The sequence below is a fragment of the Podarcis bocagei genome (genome assembly GCF_964188305.1).
Source record: "Podarcis bocagei genome assembly, chromosome: 4".
Lineage (NCBI taxonomy): Eukaryota > Metazoa > Chordata > Lepidosauria > Squamata > Lacertidae > Podarcis > Podarcis bocagei.
In genome coordinates this window covers 98,995,927-99,014,865 of record NC_138128.1, presented here as the reverse complement: position 1 = coordinate 99,014,865, position 18,939 = coordinate 98,995,927, and the positions used below count along the sequence as shown (strand labels likewise).

At 44.6% G+C, this 18,939-nt stretch overlaps 1 protein-coding gene across 3 annotated transcripts in view; it reads left to right on the top strand.

Annotated features, from left to right (window-relative positions):
• Positions 1–4,965: 4,965 nt before the first annotated feature.
• SCUBE1 (signal peptide, CUB domain and EGF like domain containing 1) overlaps positions 4,966–18,939 on the top strand; it is a 191,909-nt gene continuing 177,935 nt past the window's right edge. For all 3 annotated transcript variants that reach the window (XM_081191594.1, XM_081191593.1, XM_081191592.1), the window contains exons 1-2: positions 4,966–5,088; positions 8,814–8,936. In XM_081191594.1, the coding sequence (XP_081047720.1) occupies positions 4,995–5,088; positions 8,814–8,936 (217 nt within the window). In that variant the 5' untranslated portion in view covers positions 4,966–4,994. The remainder of the gene's footprint in view (positions 5,089–8,813; positions 8,937–18,939) is intronic.

Below are 18,939 nucleotides of genomic sequence, written 5' to 3'. Positions count from 1 at the left end.
TATGGGCCGGTACGTCCTATGGGGAGAAAAATACGGTATATATCTGTAAAAGACACCACTGTCCCTCTTTTAGAGGGAAACACAAGCCCCGCATAAGCATTGATTATCTATTTGTTTCTGGGATCAATCTAAAGTGCTGGTAAAGGTAAAGGGACCCCTGACCATTAGGTCCAGTCGTGACCGACTCTGGGGTTGCGGTGCTCATCTCGCTTTATTGGTCGAGGGAGCCGGCGTACAGCTTCTGGGTCACGTGGCCAGCATGACTAAGCTGCTTCTGGCGAACCAGAGCAGCACACGGAAACGCTGTTTACCTTCCCGCTGGAGTGGTACCTATTTATCTACTTACACTTTGACATGCTTTCGAACTGCTAGGTTGGCTGGTACGAAAGTGCTGGTACTGACCTATAAAGCCCTCAAAGGCTTCTTGCTCTTATACAGAACCACCCAGCTTCAGATGGTGCCATTGCAAGGTTTCCAGTGGATAAGCACATGGAACGGGACCTTTTCAGTGGTGGCGGCACAGCTTTGGAATACTCTTCCATCTGCATTTGGAAATTGGCTTTAGATGGCAATTTAAAATCTATTCGTTTTGTTGCTGATGGAATGGCTTTTGAAAGATGAAGAGGTTAAGTCGGTTATGATACATTGGGCCAAGGATTTTGGTTATAATATACAGTTAAAAGACTGGGAGAAATTGTGCAAAGAAGAAATAAAATTTACTGCATGCCTTGAAAGAAAATATGATGAAAATGATGTACAGATGGTATATTACACCAGTGAAATTAGCTAAAATGTATAAAATAAGTAACAAATGTTGGAAATGTAAAGAAAAAGAAGGTACTTTTTATCATCTGTGTTGGGAATGCAAAAAGGTGAAAGGTTTCTGGGAAATGATTTACAATGAGATGAAAAAGATGTTGAAATATACATTTCTTAAAAAGCCAGAAACATTAATAGGCAAGATAAAAAACTGTTTTTATATGCAACAATGGCAGCAAGAGTTTTATTGGCACAGAAATGGAAGCATGAAGAATTTCCGACGAAAGAGGAGTGGCAGATGAAATTAATGGACTACGCAGAATTGGATAAGATGACAGGAAGAATTCGAAACCAGTGGGACCGAAAATTCTTGAAGGATTGGAGTAGATTTGCGGGTTATTTGAAAAACAATTGTAATCAGCTGACTACGCTTGTAGGATTACAAGAAGTTTTGTAAGGAGAATTATATTAAATAATACAGGAAATTTTTAGGGGGAATGGATTTTAAAGTATGGATTATCAAAAGTAATAGTTAAGGAAATGCAAGACTAAGAGATAAAGGTCAAAAATCACTAGACGTGGTTGATGGAAGTCCTAGGCTTATAGCCAAAATGTAGTATAAGATGAGAGATGCTATGTTTTATTTGGAAAATATATGTACAAACCAGTAAAAATATATTTTTTAAAAAAAATCTATTTGTTTTGGCAGGTTTTTAACAAACGATTACTTTTGCCACTGCCTCGTTTCTTTAACAGCTTGTTACACATTGTTATTTGAATGGTTTGCTTTTAATGTGATTGATTGTTTTTAATAGGAGGATTTTTGTATCCAGAATGTTTGCCATAGCTGTCTGTTAAATGGTAGTTCTAGCATGTCCATCTTTTAAAGAATGAAATTTCTGCTTAAAATGTATTGAAGTTCACTAGATGGAGCTCTAAGGTATCAGGTGAGTTTCCCCAGGGACATTTGCAGAGAGAAAGCTCAGCAAGAAACTTACAACTTCTTCATGCCTTTCTGCACAAATGTACAGGAGAGCAGAGAAAAGAAAAGCCTGAAAGAAATAACAAGATCCAGAGAGAGAGGTGCAGACATTTGAGAAGTCCTTTCCTTGTGCCTTCCTCATTTGTCAACCTGAGAGCCACTCTGAGAGCCTTTGGGGCTAAAGGGGGCAGTATAAAATGGCATATGCAAACAAACAAATAAACTGAATGAACACAATAGATGAAGAATAAGAATTAAAAACTAATTCATAATAATAATAATAATAATAAAATTAAAATTATATATTACAGATTGGATTTCTAGATTTTTATAATTAAGAATTAACAAGGACTTTAAAAATACTGAATAATTTCTTCTTCTTCTGATATGTCCGTATGTTGGAGCTGCTGTTGCACCATGTATAATGTGCTGGAGTGGAATTTAACTCTTTTATCTGCAATTAGTGTTTTACATGTTATAATTTATTTTGTCTCTCTTCTCACTCCTAACTGTTTCAAATGGAAATCTATTGCTGTAGGAAGTATTTTGCATAAAGGAACTAATATAAAAGCAGGTTGAGGAAACTTCTATCTATAGTTTCTTCATTCAATACTAAGCTTTTAGAAACACTGGTTATATAGTTATATGGAAGAAAGCTTGGCAGCACACGAGCTTACCTTCCTACACTACTCATAATATCTAAGAAAAATGAACTAAAGAAAGCCATTAAGGAAGGAGGAGGATTCTTTTCGTACTGTTGGAAAATTCACACGTAGCCCACTCTGACATGATTATTATCTGCACTTAACAAGAAGCGACCCTCTGAATCCCCTCCTCTGTATTTTTTTTTTTATATAAAAAGAGCTACATTTTATCAATAGTTCAGTAATCTAGCCAATTCGATAATGTCCTTGCTAAAATCGTCATCATCAACAACAACAACAATATTGTCACTTGACACTGCAGGAAATTAAAATACCCAAGAAAAGGGAGGGGAGTCCTTTTAGCTCTGTTCAAACGTTATGGAAATCTAGTGGCTGGTATTAATGGTAATGACCTGAAGGGAGTGGAAAAGGCAGAACTAAGGGTTAGATGAGCCTGAAGGGAAAGGGGAAAAAAGGCACATACAAAAAGTTTTCTTTTAGTCTGTGCCCAAGAAAGGGGGGGGGGGGGAATCCCTCTTAGTGGTTGTCAAGGAGATCTGCTGTTGGACTGTGGGCTTCAAAGATTCCTGCCTTTAGCTTGAGGGGAGCCATTTCTTTGCAAATCAGGCAGTCAAATCCTTGCAGGCTCTGAAAATGTTGGAGGCTGCAATCTGAGGCAAATTTTCTAGGAACAGCATCCCAATGACCACAGCAAACACGCCTAGCCAGGCTATAAGGCTCAATGAAATATGTTGGGCTTAGCACCTGAGGAGGGAAGGGGGAAAGAGATGGGGGTCAAACTTTTCGACTCGGGAAGCAAGAAAAATAAAAACAGCGGTTGCTGGAGACGGCAGCCGCTCTCTGCCTACACAAGGGACCTTTAAGGCTGTGCAGCTAAGCCAGCTTCCAAGTTTGCTTAGGGTGGCACAGCCAAGTGTCCACAGCCATCCAGAGATTATGACCTTGAGTGTTTGGTAAACATTGTCACCGAGACCCACCTGATTTAGAGAAGCTGTCCCAGTTTCTGATTTGATCCCAGAATGTCCTGCTTTTCCTTAGGATGTCCCTATTTTCATTAGAGAAATGTTGGAGGGTATGGAGTTATCTGACCCCCCCCCCCCCGCCATCTGAAGGCAACCCTGTATAGGGAAGGCTTTTAAATGTTTTATTATGTTTTTATATATGTTGGAAGCTGCCCAGAGTGGCTGGGGCAACCCAGTAAGATGTGTGGGGTATAAACAGTAAAATTATCATTATGGAATGGGACGTCCCTATTTTCACTGGAGAAATGTTGGAGGGTATGGCATGTTTCTTTCTGCCTTCATTGGCATTTTGGTACTGCTTCCGCCACTGCTAACAATAACAACTTTATTTGTACCCTGCCCATCCGACTGGGTTGCTCCAGCCACTCTGGGCGGCTATTATTATTTATTAAATTTGTTAGTTGATTTGTCTTGCCTGAGGCAACCCAAAGCAAGTTACAACCAACTAGGTGATCACCTCTGCACCAAGGACACTTGGCAGTTATCAGATGGCTGTGCAAAAGGCATTGGGGGGCGGTGGACAGCAAGACTAGCTGACCAGTTCCCCCCATTCCTGCACATTCTCTAATGCAACCTCGGCAAAGAGTCGGGTAAGGCAGGCAGCCCCTCTCACCCTCTGACTGCAGGTCAAGGGGCCAAAATGAAGAGCAGGGTCTGCCAGTTAAGGGAGTTTTCTTGGGAAGGAGAGCAAGAGAGTGTGAACGGCTGACACTAATAATTTTAATTGGTGGTTTGCATTTGAGAGAGAGAGAAAGGGGTAGGGAAACGTCGTTTTGATTTCTCTTCTTATTTGTATCCCGCCTTTCTGTGTCGCTGTGCACAAGGCGGTTGACAAACCGAAGCAGCGACAGAATGATCCACAAAGACGACGCACCTGATAACAACCCGACCCAGACGAGTAAGTCACACTTCACACGAGCAACTTGCATCGAATCAAGCCGCATCGAACAGCCCATGAGAATAGCACGCTATAGAAATAACTCTCGAAACATCAGCGGGTAACGCTGAGGCAGAAATCCGCTCGCAGAAATTGCAACCCACCGTTATGCGAATATAATCCATTAAAAATAACATTGCAATGCATAAAAATTCAAAAAGAGCCAACTGAGCAGCAAGGTCACAGAACTTTTCCTGTTTCGGCAGTGGCGTAGCGTGGGTTGTCAGCACCCGGGGCAAGGCAAGTCATTTGCGCCCCCTAACCCGTACCCCCAGATGTTGCGCCCGGCCCCCCTGCACCCCCACTGGTTCTCGGAGCTCTTTTCCTCTCCGGGCTTTCGGCGGAGGCGGCGGCAGCAGCAGCGGCCCTCCGGCGCCCAGCCCGGCCCCTGGCCCCTCTGCCCTCCCTGGCGCTGCCCGGCGCTGCTCCCCATCCCCAGCTGGCGCCCCTCCCCCGGCCGGGCGATTGGCCTGGCTCCCCGCCCGTCCCGCCCCCCGCGCGGCGCCCCCGCGAATCAGCGGGGCGCTGTGGGCGCGTCCGTTCCTGCGGCGGCGGCGAGTCGGCCAGCGCCGAGCGCGCCCCGGGCACAGCCGCGCACGCCCCACCTCGCGCCGGGTCGCCTCCTTGCCATGGGGACTGTGCGCCTGGCGTGGCACCTGGGCTTGGCGCTCGCCCTCCTGCACCCGCGCAGGCTCGCCGCCGCCGCCGCCAGCGGCGTCCCAGGTAAGGAGGAGGAGGCGCCTTCTCCCCTGGCTCGGGGGCTCAGGTTGGCGGCGGGGAGAGAGGAGGGCAAGCGGCTTCTCCCGGGATGGAGCCGAGGGAGGAGAAGTTGCATGGCGCGGGGAGGGGGTTGTCGGTGCAGGACTTTCTTCTCCAGCTTTGTTTCGCGCCCCTCAGACTCCCGGCTCCTCTTCGAAGTTGTTTTCCCCGAAGCGGGGAGATGCAAAGCCACCAGTTCGCGGTGTCCGGGGTCAACCTGTCTAGACAGAGGAGTTGAGCCAGTTGCCATAGAGCAGCAGCAGCGCAAAAAGGTTAATTATAGGATTTCTTAACTTCACCTTGTGTTTCCTCGCCCCGCTCCAGCCAAATTTTCACAGGATCCTTCTATTGTGCTTCGAATAGTTGCCTGACCCTTCTTTGACTTGGGTTCTTTGTATGGGGGGGGGGAGGGTTCAATATAATGTGGCAAATATCTTAAAGCTATAGGGTTTCTTCTCTGGCCCTCCAAAGATTTCCAGATAGGCTGAACCTGCAGCTGTAGGTGTTAACGCGCAAGAAAAATATATTCCTTCTCTTTCAGCAGAAATTTAGAGCATCTTGGTGGTTCTGTTTATGTTTTGTGAGATTTTAACTGGAGATATGATATGTGGAGACCAGCTGTCTCTGTCCCTTGCCTTACAAGTCAGTGATGCTCCTAGAACAGCAGTTTGCAAACAGTGTCCTGCTACTGCGCTGGGAGAAATAACTTCATTAAATAATTAAATTCTGCTGTGAGCATCCAGGTACTCATGGAGGGTGCTGTCCACTGTGTCTCTGCGTGATTCACTGCTCTGGCCTTCCCCTTTCCAGCCAACTTCTGTGGGGGGTGGGGGGTAGGTAGGTGATTCTGCCCCTCTGAATCGTGCATGGAGCTGCGTATTCAATCACTTCTGATCCAGAGAGAGGCTGTAGAATTTCCTGACCTTGGAGGTGGTTCAGCTGGGATAGTGATACTGCACACAAACGCACAGGACCCCTCTCACATTCAAAAAAGCAGACCTTTTTTTGGGGGGGGATGCACTTCAGTTTTACTATTTTTTTAGTGTTTTTCTGTCAGAAGTATCAGGAAGATTAAGACAGACCTAGGAATCTAGTTGCATTCATCTTTCCCTATAAGCCAGCATTGTCCCTAGAAATGGCGAGGGGTCAGGGATTAAAAATATAATGCCTAAGCAGCCTAGCAGGAGCCTTGCAGCAGAGGAAGTTTCGCCGTTGGATCTGCCCTTTCCATTTGACTCATTGGCATTCACACGCCTGACTCTCAGGATCCTCGGTTTGCTGTGAAGTGTCCCCTTTGGGCTCAACGCAGTTTGAGTTTTTTGACGGCATTAGAAAGGAGCCCAGCTGTCACTTCTGCTGAGCTTGATGGGAGAGCTGCTTGCCTCTTTTAATGAGTCAAAAGTATGAACTTAGGCACTTGAAACAAAAGCGCCACCTCCTACTTTATCCCCTGCCTGACTGAATACATAGTGGCATGTGTATGTGATCTGAACTGTGCCCTGAAAAATTTACTGAAACCTGCCCCCCCCCCAACTTTTTAAAAAATAAAAAACCCCACAGCTAGTTCTGAACTGCTTGAGCAGTTGAAATAAATCAAAAGAAAGAAACCAATTAAGCCACTATTCAGTCGTGGAGAGCAAACTTCTTTCTTTCTCCGCTTTGTTAGAAGCACACCAGCGCGGAAGGGACCTTGCCTGTCTGTGTTTTAAGAATTTTACTTCTCAGAAGGTTCGCCCGAAATAACAGTTCCTCCCTCTGCTTTTTATTCCTTCCCCTTGCAAAGTTCTCTGATGTGTGCCTGGCCACAATATCTGATTATTCCTGCTGCCCCTTAGCAGCCCCCTCCTCTCCCCTCCTCTGTGACTTTGAAGAATCCTTGTTTTATCGCTGGAGATGGCTGAGTGAGCATTTCTGAAACAATTAGCGTTAGGATTTCAAGCTAACAATCAAAGTCTTTTTCACTTTGGTGCACCTTTTCTTAGGATCTGTTAATCTAATTGGCATGAAACAAACTGCACATGGATGGTAGAGGAGTCTTTTTCTGCTCTCCCCGTGCCCCCCCACCTATATTATAAATTTAAAACTTCACATTTATTGGCTCATGATTTTAGGCAGTTAATTGTTAGCCATATCATTATTACTGGTGGAGGCTATGCAGCCAATAAGATAAAGAGCCCCAGATGGGCCTCTGGCGTTAAATTATGAGGAAATCCATTTAAAGGCTCTTTTTGCTATAAGGCAGAGTTGCCTGATTGACATTTAGACAGTAATCAATAGCCTTGGGCCACTTTCTTCCGTGAGCACCAAGGTCTCCCAAGGCCTGGTTCTCAAAGACAAAGTTCTTCCAAAGGGACAGCTGATTCCCAGTGCCTTCCCCCCTTATGCAGGGATTGCTGTTTCGCTTGACAATATCTCTCCCGACCCCTTGCCTGAATTAATGCTGTAAAACAGCATGGATTGTGGATTGATGGGTTTCCGCTCACTCCTTTTTCTGAGTATTTGTTATGTTTAGCTCTTTCTTCCATCAATTTTCTCAGCAGCAGCAACAGTATAGCATTTCGTATCCCTAAAAAAAAAAGTAGTTGGGGGGGCATGGAAATAATAATACACTAGACATCCACTGTATGCTGTTAGTTGTGGAAAATGTTCAGAAGGGCTGCTCACTTGAAAGGCAGTTGGCCCCTTTGGAAATAGACTTTTTACACCTGACCCTTTCAAGGCTACAATACTATGCACACTTACTTCAGAGTAAGTTCCATGGATCTCCGTGGGGCCTGCTTCTGAGTAGTTGTGTATCTGATTGGGCTGCATCCTACTATACCCTACTGAGAGTAGTCGGATTGAAATCAAGGAGCTTATGTTAGTTCTGCTTCTTAGTATGAGCCGTCATTGCATCTCTTCATAGAGAGCAGGCTATTCAGCTGGATTAAACTTCACTTTGTGGCATGTTTCACAGGCTTCTGCAGTCACTTGTCTGCATTGTTCACCTGTTAGAAAGGCTGGCCCAACCATTAGCTAAGAGCGAGATGGCTGCTTCAGGTGACAGGTGCCCCTGCTGCTCTTCCTGAGCCTCACAGCCTTGTCGCCTTGTTCTTTGCCTGCTAAGCTAGCCTACTGGTGCGATTTCTGCTTGCATCTATTTTAAAGGGACACTACCGCTAAAAGACACTGCAGGCACATGTCTCGCTTGATGGAGTTGCGTGTATTTTGTACTTGGTTACGCATTCTTCATTGCCAAAAATAATGCAAGAAGTGGTCCCCAGTTTCACGTGATGAATATGGGCAACGTTAGTGTGTTTCTAAGGCAGAAACCTAGTTTGGATTTTGGTCTTCATTCTGTTTTAGTGGCAGGCAACTAGTCAAACATTACAAGTCATGGCACTGGATAGCGATGCACATTCCAATGGCATCAAAAGATGCTCAACTATTTCATGGAGAGCCAGGTTATCTTTTAAAAAATCAATTCACGAGGGTTAAGTTTTCTTTTGCCTACAGCTCTTCCTTGCTAGATACGAGGCATTTGCGTTTTATTTATGGTGTGTATATTGCAGTGGTGACATCTAAATAATTCTGGGTTGCCTTTGGTGAGACTTGGAGCAAACTCAGTTGAACAGATTTTCCAAGTGGAATCTCTCAAAAGTTTTTATGAAATCCCTTGCTTTTCTTTTTTTATATGTTCTGTGATGCAGATGCTGACGAATGCACAGAAGGGACAGACGACTGTCACATTGATGCCATTTGTCAGAACACGCCTAAGTCATACAAATGCATTTGCAAACCAGGTTATAAAGGAGAAGGAAAACAGTGTGAAGGTAAGGTTGGCTGCTCTCTTATTTATGTCAAAGTTATCCCAACCCCCACCCCATTTTATTTACTCTGCTAGTGCTTCTGTAAATAGTGGAATTCCTGAAACAATTAATGCAGATTTACAGCAGCTTATCCTCAAATCGTGGTATTTATTGGAAAGAAGCTCCTGCTGCTTCTGTTAATTGTTCTGTATCTAAACTGCAGCATCCTGCACTCTGAAGTTACTTCTGGGAAACCCAAGGTGACTTTTGCTTAGAAGTAGTGTGTTTGTACAGACACATGCACACACCAAAGTTCTGCATGCATCATGTGGCTAATTTTCCTTGTCATATGCTTGCTTCCCTTTGGGGCTTAGTTGAACCTCTCAGAAATAGTGCCCAACTAATGGTCTACTTCGAGACAGGCTTTTAATCTGTGAGATTAGAGCGGGGCTATACACTGAAATGTGAGTCAATGTTTTGTCATACTTTCTGTTTTTTCACTCTACAAAATCGAGGGACAGAACGTGGCAATGGGTGCATACTCCAGCTTCTTAAGAAACACAATTTCTTTTCTTGAATAAAACCAAAAACAAAAACACTTTCTAGATTTTATGGCTACGGAGTTAGGCTAGCACTGTGCCTTCTACAGTCTCAGAAGCCAGAGAGGTGTCTGCAGTGCTCCTTACCTCCCCCATGGCTAGCAGAACTACGACAAATTTTGCAGAATAAAATATATTCTGCAGAGTTGCTTAACGTGTGTTATTCGTATGGTCACAACTTATTTTACTGCAGAATGCACATAGCTTTGCTGATAAGTAGGATAAAGTAAAATAGTTTTGTTTTAATTAACTTCTAGGAAAGCTTTAATTAACACTAGGAAAGCTAAGATAATACTGAAAACACGAGATTAGCTTATTGTTGTATTGAAAGCCAGTACAGTAAGCCTGTGTCTTACATGTGTTTAACTTGTGCACATTCAGCTTTATGTGTTTGCCAATTTTATTTTATTTTTATTTAATTAAAAAAGGGGCAGGTGTCCAGGGAAAACGACTTCGGCAATCCCACCTGCTGTTGCACCCAATGTGTTTTGAATCATACACTGTTTTGGCTTTAGGTGTGATCCCTGGAACATAACCCCTGTGTAAGTTGAGGGCTTCCTGCAGAGGAGAACACCGAACAGCAGTTTTGGCAATTTTCATTTTTCTGAAGCAAAGTCAAAATGATCTACTCTTGATCGGGACAAAAAGACGTTCTATTTTTGAAAAGAAAGAAAAAAGGCTCATTAAAATTAAAGGTGGGGAATCAGAAAAATAGTGCTCTTACTAGAATTTACTTCTGGAAGCAATTGTTTTGCATTGCTTCACTGCCCTGCCTATTTTCTCTGCCTCAGCCATTTGTAGCTCCTTCCTAGTGCCCTCCATGCACTAGGGATAGCTGCAGATGCTTCTTGTGCCTGCATAAGCAGCAGCAGTGTACAAAATTGAAATAAGTGAGGGGTCCTCTAGAGCGGATCCTGTGTTGGAGTCTGAGACATGTCTGCTATTTAAAAAAAATAAAATGAAAGAGTTGGATTAAAGTGCATCCTCAAAATGACATCCTTGTGATTGTTAACTGAAACCAAGAGTGAGTGGGCTATTGGGATAAAACAGGCATATTTTGTCCTTGGTGAAAATATTAATCCTGTCAGGGTGGCCCTGAAATCTCTACCATTTGTACTGCAAATCAGTAGTAAGTAGGTTTATTTGTTTAGACACAACAAAATTACGATTAAACAAATGACAAGTACACCTTCCTTTCTCAATTAGCTATACACTACATTAGTTTCAAAATATTTCAGCCATACAGGCACTACCACAAAAGCAAAAGTAGCCAGCTTTTTTATTATATTACCATCTAAATTACCGAGACACGATCAGGTGTCCTGATTTTATTAGTAGCTGTTTCAGTAACATCTGAACACAAGGGGGGGGGAATAACCTTGGCATCTGCTTATGACATGATAGACACTATTGATCAGATTTTTATCACCTTCTTATAAATGGAAACAATAACACCGATGTCCCAATCTTACGGAAATTTTAGCTAAGAAGGGAGAATCATGAGCCAGTGTAGAACTGACATATGGTGTGGGCAGCAGGTAGAAAGTGTCAGATTCCCATCTGGCCCTCTTTTCAGTAATGTTATGTAAGAAGTACAGGTGAAGAAATAATTTCTTCTTAGCAGCTTGGAGATTCCTCATAAAATCCAAAAGTGGTAAGAAATTAGACAGTTGGAATATTCTAAGGGTGCCTCCAGACTCAGTATTTTTCAAGAGGGATTTAACTTTATACAAGAACTCTATGTTTGTACTGAAATGAATTAAAGCACTTTGTTGCCCTGGCACAAGAAATCAATGTTGTTGTTTTTTAAAAAGAGGTCCTCTTCCTGGTTTCTAATTCTGCCTGTAAGCTTTGCCATCTGGACGTCGTTCATCAGTTTTGTCTGCCACTCTTCTTTGGTCGGAGTTGTAGACCCTTAGGATAATCTAGTCCAACCCCCTGCAAAACACAGTCAGTCGCAGCCAAAGCAGCATGGCTCCATGAGTGGTGGATTTCTGTATAAAAAGGTAAAGGTACCCCTGCCCGTACGGGCCAGTCATGTCCGACTCTAGGGTTGTGCGCCCTTCTCACTTAAGAGGCTGGGGGCCAGCGCTGTCTGCAGACACTTCCGGGTCACGTGGCCAGCGTGACAAGCTGCATCTGGTGAGCCAGCGCAGCACATGGAAACGCCGTTTACCTTCCCGCTAGTAAGCGGTCCCTATTTATCTACTTGCACCCGGAGGTGCTTTCGAACTGCTAGGTTGGCAGGCGCTGAAACCGAGCAACGGGAGCACACCCCGCCGTGGGGATTCGAACTGCCGACCTGACGATCGGCAAGTCCTAGGTGCTGAGGTTTTACCCACAGCGCCACCCGCGCCCCTAAGCGAAGCCAAAATCCCTTATTTTGGCTGCTGATCCCTTATTTTCGAGGCTGCTGGTCCCTTATTTTCAAATCTGTAAGTTGACAGCTATGGCCCAGAGCAAGGCTTAATGGGGTGGGGTGGGGAGACTCTTCGTCCATCGGTTTAGCTGCCTGCTTGATGAAGCTCCCTCATCTGCAGCAAGGTTTAATGGAGAGGTAGAGAGACCCCCCTCACCCAACCTGCAAGGGAGAGAGGTGCTTAGCACCCTCCCCTTTCATTAAATCTTGCTTCAGAGGTTTTCAGGTATTGAGTTGGATCGGCATATATTTTGGTAGATCTGTGAAGATTTCAGTAGAGCTGGCAATATTGGAACAGGTTCAGGGCACCAGCTTGCATCTCCCTGTCTTTCAGTTTGTCTGGAGGCCTTGTGTGGCCACCCAGCTCATTCTGCTGTTAGGAGCTGTCAGTCTGGGCGTATCTCTGACCTTATGCTGCAGCTGCTATAAATTGAGAGAAGGCTGGCTGGAGAAGGAAGGATGAGGAACCTGCAGGCTCTGAAGAAATAATTGGGACCTGCCCTGGGATCGATTTCTGAATGGAGAGAGAGCAGTGCGTCATCTTCAAGAAGACGATCAAAGGCAGATGAAAACTGTAGCTGCTGGAATTACTTTTTGGAGTTCCTTGCTGGCTAGAACAAGTGCAAGCCAAGGTCTGGCACTGTGCGGCAATGATTTCAGTCAGCAATGGGGGAAGTGCTCATCCTGCTTTCTTTCCACAAAACCCCCCAAACAATGATACCTTATGGTTTCAGGTGTTTCCCTGTTACCTCTGTGGGCTTAACAGTAGTCAGTAGTCTTGAAAGTCTGTACTGCGTGACCTGCAGACCATAGTGCAAAGTAGACCATCACCAGGTAAGTTGTGCTTAAGGGGCAATATTAGTGAAAGCTGGTGGAGCACAGGGTTTGAGAGGTACCAGTTGTGGCAGCACGAGTTTGATGAGGCAGAAAGGATAGATAACTTTCAGGATGATGCAGTCACTCTTGCACCAGTGTAAGAGAGAAAGGGTTGGGATTTACACTGGTGCAAGAGCCATTGGATTTTCCTGTTAGTTCTTTTTTTCCTCCTATGCGAAAACTGCCACAGATAGAGGTGCAAAGAATGCTTTGTGTGTTTGTTTTTCCCCCCACTGTGGGCATCTGCTGGAAATCTACTTTTAAAAAAAAAAGCTGGTTATTGTTGGTGTTACAGTGGTACCTTGGTTTACAACCATAACCTGTTCTGGAGGTCCAGTTGTAAACCAAAACAGGTTGTAACCCAAGGTGCGCTTTTGCCAATGGGGCCTCCAAAAGAAAGGGGGGGTGTTATAATATATAAAAAAGGGGTTGTAATCCAAAGAAAGGGACACGCACTGCCGGGTTTGACGTGGTTGTAATCCAAAATGGTTGTAATCCAAAACGGTTGCAAACCAAGGTACCACTGTAGTTGTGATTATGGCACATGTCGAGATGTGCACTGGGAATTCCCTATGGAGAGGGAAAGGAACAGATGCTTCTGATCTCTTGGCTTCAGATAAGGAGCGCGTTGTGCTGACTCCGAGTAGGCCATATGGTTTGACAGTAAGTTTTGCAGTTGTCATTTCTGTTGTAATTTGAGTGGTGGTTATGATGAGAGTTTCAGCAGTTATTGTACAACCATGTTTGGATTTCACTGAATCTGAGAACCATGTAGGCAAATTTAAAGAGGACAGCAGATGTTAGGTCTATCTGCCCTTTTGTATTTTTGCGTTAGTAGCTTGTTAGGCATTCCCAGCCAATATTCTTCTTGTGGATGAAATGTTTCTACCTTTTGCAGTTGACTACTATGGTGGTGGGATGCAGGTGGTGTTGTGGGTTAAACCACAGAGCCTAGGGCTTGCCGATCAGAAGGTCGGTAGTTTGAATCCCCGTGACGGGGTGAGCTCCCGTGGTTCGGTCCCAGCTCCTGCCAACCTAGCAGTTCAAAAGCACGAAGTGCAAGTAGATAAATAGGCACCGCTCCGGCAGGAAGGTAAACGGCGCTTCCGTGCGCTGCTCTGGTTTGCCAGAAGTTGCTTAGTCATTCTGGCCACATGACTAAGGAAGCTGTACACTGGCTCCCCTGGCCATTAAAGCGAGATGAGCACCGCAGCCCCAGAGTCGTCTGCGACTGGACCTAATGGTCAGGGGTCCCTTTACCTTTACTATGATGGTAATTTTTCACAGTGTTGGTAAGGTGGACAAAACGGGCTGTGGGGGAGATAATGGAATTTGTCCCCTGGGCAGACTCCTGTTCTCCCACCCCTCACTACAGCTAGTTCTGTTTATTGAGTTTCTTACTGCTTCAATTCTGAATTCAATGTTTTTGGCAAATTTAATGTTCATCTACACCAGAACCTAAATCGATAATCTTAAGATTTGTTCAAGATCTTTTTATCTTTATTTATAGGTGCTTCATAAATTACTATTTCAGACTGTGTACGAGTTCCCTTCCCAAACACATTTTACACAGATTTATCTGCCTGTTGGCAAACACTAATATCAAGGGTGCCACACGACAGTGCCTTGTAAATACAACATGTGGGTTTTCTTTGCTTGTAAATGCTGTTAGTGCTTCTATAAATGTCTTTCTCCTCAGAGGCTGAAACTGTATAGAAATGTTTAGCACAATATAAGATCAGTCTATTAAAAAGTTTAAAGACCTGAAGATTGCTTGCTTGAAGTCCACAAAATAAAATTTTAAAAACTTCATATTCTCCAAGTCAACTGAAAATGTTTGATCAAGTGCCCTTGTACAACATTTTTGTGGTCATCATATTATTTCTGTCTTGCACTCCAACCTGACAAGACATATTTTTTTGAATGTCCACTTCTCAGTGTTCAAGAATCTTGGAACTTCTGTTCTTTGGGAGCCTTGCTACCCTCTCTCACAGAGAACAAAGGCAGAATATTTATGCAGCCTTGCTTACCCACCCACCCACCTCACCCCAGTGTCTTCAAAGGAATGAATTCTACACTCTGGGAAAACCTATTTAAGGCAATAGCTACATGAGGCCGTGTTCCCAGCATTGAGCAGTGTAGCTGGGCTGGCTGGCCACATCAAAAGATTCCTTGCATCTTAAAACTACCCATATTTTAGAAGTTGATTTCTGTTTAATGGTAGACCTGGCTGCAATCCATGCTTATTTAATGCATACCTTTATTTCTGTCCCAACATACCTTGGCTTACTCAAAATAAGAGGGCTCTGTGAGGATTTAAAGTAAGAGATTACCCTGCAGAAATCTATGTATGAAATGGAATTTGCATGACTAATTTTAAACTTTCACGCAGGATGGCATTTAGCATCAGCTAGTGAATAGGTAAGAGAAGTTGAGCAAACTTGAACACATTCTATATCTGAGACCTTGATTTTAATAGCCTTCTAGGGATTTTGTTGCACATGTGTGTGAGATGTGTCAGCTTTGTGTTAATTAGATTACCGCAACATTTCATAGATGGGGCTGCCTCTGAAGACAATTCAGAAATTTCAGCTAGTATATAACACCAATCCTAGCCCAACTGCACTGCCTGCCAATCAGTTTTTGGGCCCATTTCAAAGCATTATACAGCTCAGGACTGCAATACCTCAAGGACTTCCTCTCCTCAGTAGGAACCACCCAGGACCCTGCAACCATCATCTCAAGCCCTTCTTCATGTGCCCCTCCATGAGAGGTCTGGAGGGTGGCACATGAGAACAGACCTTTTCTGTGGTGGCTCCCTGTGGTGCTCTCCCCAAGGAGACTTGACTGACACCTTCATTACATATATTTAGGCGCCAGGCAAAATCATTTTGTATGTAGTTGGGTTCACACATAAACAAGGTTTACGAACCAATAACAAACAATCTCTGTCAAATAAAAAAATAACTTCTGGTTATGTTAAAACACGTGTAGCCCAATCCTGCAGTAATGGCCAGATCTCCCCTCCCTGCTCTCTGCCCAAAGGCATCTTCCATCCACAGGTCCTCGTATGAACCCTCTAGGAAGCTCAGTGTTTTTGCAACATTCCACATAGAATGTCTGGGAGAGAAGGGAAAGGTCTTCTCTCTTACACCTTTTAAAGTCTCTTCCAGAACTTCAGGTATGTGCCAGACATTTCAGTCAGTGTGCATGTGGGAAAACTGATGCAGTCTGAATCTTATGTGATTGCACTCCTTGTTTCTCCTCTGTCATCCTTTGGGAGTCACCCTATAAAAATAGCACATTTTTTGGGGGGGGGACTTATTTGCAGATGTGCATAGGATTTCAGCATTAATTTAAAGAGAAATTATATTCTCAAATGTGTTCCTGCAATCCTTTCGATGTAGGGCTATTGATGGCTATGCTCTGCTTCCACAGCTGGAGGCAGCAGTGCTCTGAACTACCAGTTGTTGGAAACCCCAGGAGGGGCGAGTGCTGCTTGCTGGTTTCCCACTGACATCTGGTTGGCCACTGTGGCTACGGGATTCTCATCTAGATGGGCCATTGGGCGGACCTAGCAGGCTCTTCTTGCGTTCTTAAAATGTACGTTGAGGAGCAAGGAGAGAAGGTCACAAGGCAAGCTGGCGGGAATGGGGGAAGGCCTCCTTTGCTCCACAAGAGAAGACTAAAATTGTGGCCAGGAGGTTGAATTTACCAAACCACAGACAAAAATTGCATGGCAGTATTGATTTCTGCTTAATGCTGTATTTTAAGACACAGGCACTTTAGAACCATTTTGTAAGTTGTGGTTATACCTCCGAAAGCACAAAAGAATTCGTTTGGGGTGCCCTTCCAAGTAGGTATCTAAATGCCTTTTAAACCAGAACTTCTGTAAATGAATCATACTGTCTGATTGAGCAGGATTGTTCCAAATGGCTTTCTGGTTTGTTTCCCATTTTCCATCTAAACCTATGAAGAAGCAATATGGTATGACTGGCCAAAGCTTCTTTTTTGTTGCCCATTGTGTTCTGCTGTGGATCCTGAGTGATGTTTAAAGGGTGCATATAGCTGTATAACCTTCCTGGAGGGAGAATTTTCTCTCCACAAAACAAGCCTCCAACAGATTTGTAGTAGTCCACCTCGCCCCCCCCCCATGATGAATTGCAAGGTTTAGAATTTGTTTAACCAGAGGTAAAGTTTTTACTGAATTTTAGCGGAGAATGTTCACAATAACAACTACTTGGGCCCTCTTACACTTCTTCTTTTTTAAAAAAGATGCTATGTGACTTTTGTGGTGAAAGGGGCAGTAAAAATAAGAACATAGCCAACTGTTGAACTTAGTAGAAAATTGTCACTAAACCTACACTGTAATGAGCCTAGGTGTTTTGTGAAGCCCATGGCAGTGATTGGCTGAGTTGCCTGCCTGTCACATGGGGACTCTGCAGGGTGGAGCCTCTGCCTGCTACTGCCTCCTTTAATCTTGACAGTTGTTGGTTGCTGTTAGCTAAGCTGCTCTGATCCTTGGTAGTGGATCTTCTGCCGTTCTTAATTGTGGTTAAGTCAAGCAGGGTTCTTGGCCTTAACCATGGTTAGTGTAATTGCTGATGCTAGTGCTGTGCAGCGGCGGAGCAGGTCTCCATGCCGTCTGGGGGGGGGGCGGGGGGCACGCAGAAGCCTCACATGAGGCTGGGGTCAAAGGGCACGCGGTTGCTGTGTCCCCACATCACCCTCCCCAAGCAGCCTTGCAAGGCTCGGATCCGGGGAGGGTGATGTGAGAAGGGTACGGCAGTCCCACGCCCCTTGATCCTAGTCTCACCAGCTAAGGCGAGGCTGGGATTGAACGGTGCATGGCTCACGCACCCCTCCCCCCTCCCAGTAGCCTTGCAAGGTTGGGATCTGGGGAGGGCAGCGCGAGGACACAACAGCCACGCGCCCTCTCATGCCACCCTCCCTGAGTGGTGTTGCAAAGCAGTACAGGGTTGGCTTAGATCGGGCAGGAGGAGCAATGTGCCCGGGGCAATCACCCTGGCAGTCCCCCCCTCCCGCTATGCCCCCAATGCTGTGTTAAGAAGGGGGGGGGAGGATTTTGCTCTGGGGTTGGGGTACCCCATGGCCCATTCCTGAGCACTCTAAACTGCTGTGAGGTTAGGCTCTTCCAGTATGTCTGCACAAGCTGTTTATCGTGCTGAAATAAATATCCTTACATCCTTGCGGTTGCAACAGTGGCTGCAGCTTCTGCAACTTTTGGAATAATATTGCAATAGTTCTCGTTAGGCTTCCTATTCTAGTGGTGTCTTTTCTAAGAAAAGTTCTTTCAATGACACGTACTCTTCCTTTGTGATTTCAGCTGACGTATTTGATCTAAATCAGATTTCCCCATCCTGGTGCCCTCGGGATGCTTCAGATTAGAGCATCCGGGGGGGGGGGGGCTAATGAGAGTTGCTTCAGAGGGCATCCAGTTGGGGAAGGCTGATTTGTGTGGTGCCATGGATACAGTAGGAATTCTCACGTGGGTGGAACCTTCATCTTGGGCTAAAATATACTTTGCGTATTGATAAGCTTTTTTCTCTTGCTGGAAATTTTGTTTCTATAGAAAATTCCTAGACTTCCTTTAGAGGTTATTATGTAGCTGGTTTGAGTTACCTCTTCCTGTACAAGGTCAACATTTTTTAACTGTGGACTGATGATGGACTTAGGACACCTTTTGACACAAGCTGCGCTGAGAAAATTTCTGTGTACTCTGGAGTCCATGAAGGTTTTTTTAAAATGACTTCCCCTTTCCCAAATGGGAGTTATGCAGAAGTCAGAAAGTTGTGAATGAGCATCATGAATCATACAAAAAAGAGTTTTGTTAGCTGATAATGGCTCATGGTCCCCACTCCAATCACAACAAAAAAGTGAGTCTACTTTAGTTATTTGATGTGGAGGCAGACTGATAACACTTATATACAAACAAAATATATACAGTGGTACCTCGGTTTACGAACTTAATCTGTTCCAGAAGTCTGTTCTTAAACCAAAGCCGCTCTTAAACCAAGGTGCGCTTTCCCTAATGAGGCCTCCTGCCACTGGTGCCCGTCCACCGTTCAGATTCCGTTCGTAGACCGAGGTAAAGTTCGCAAACTGGGACACT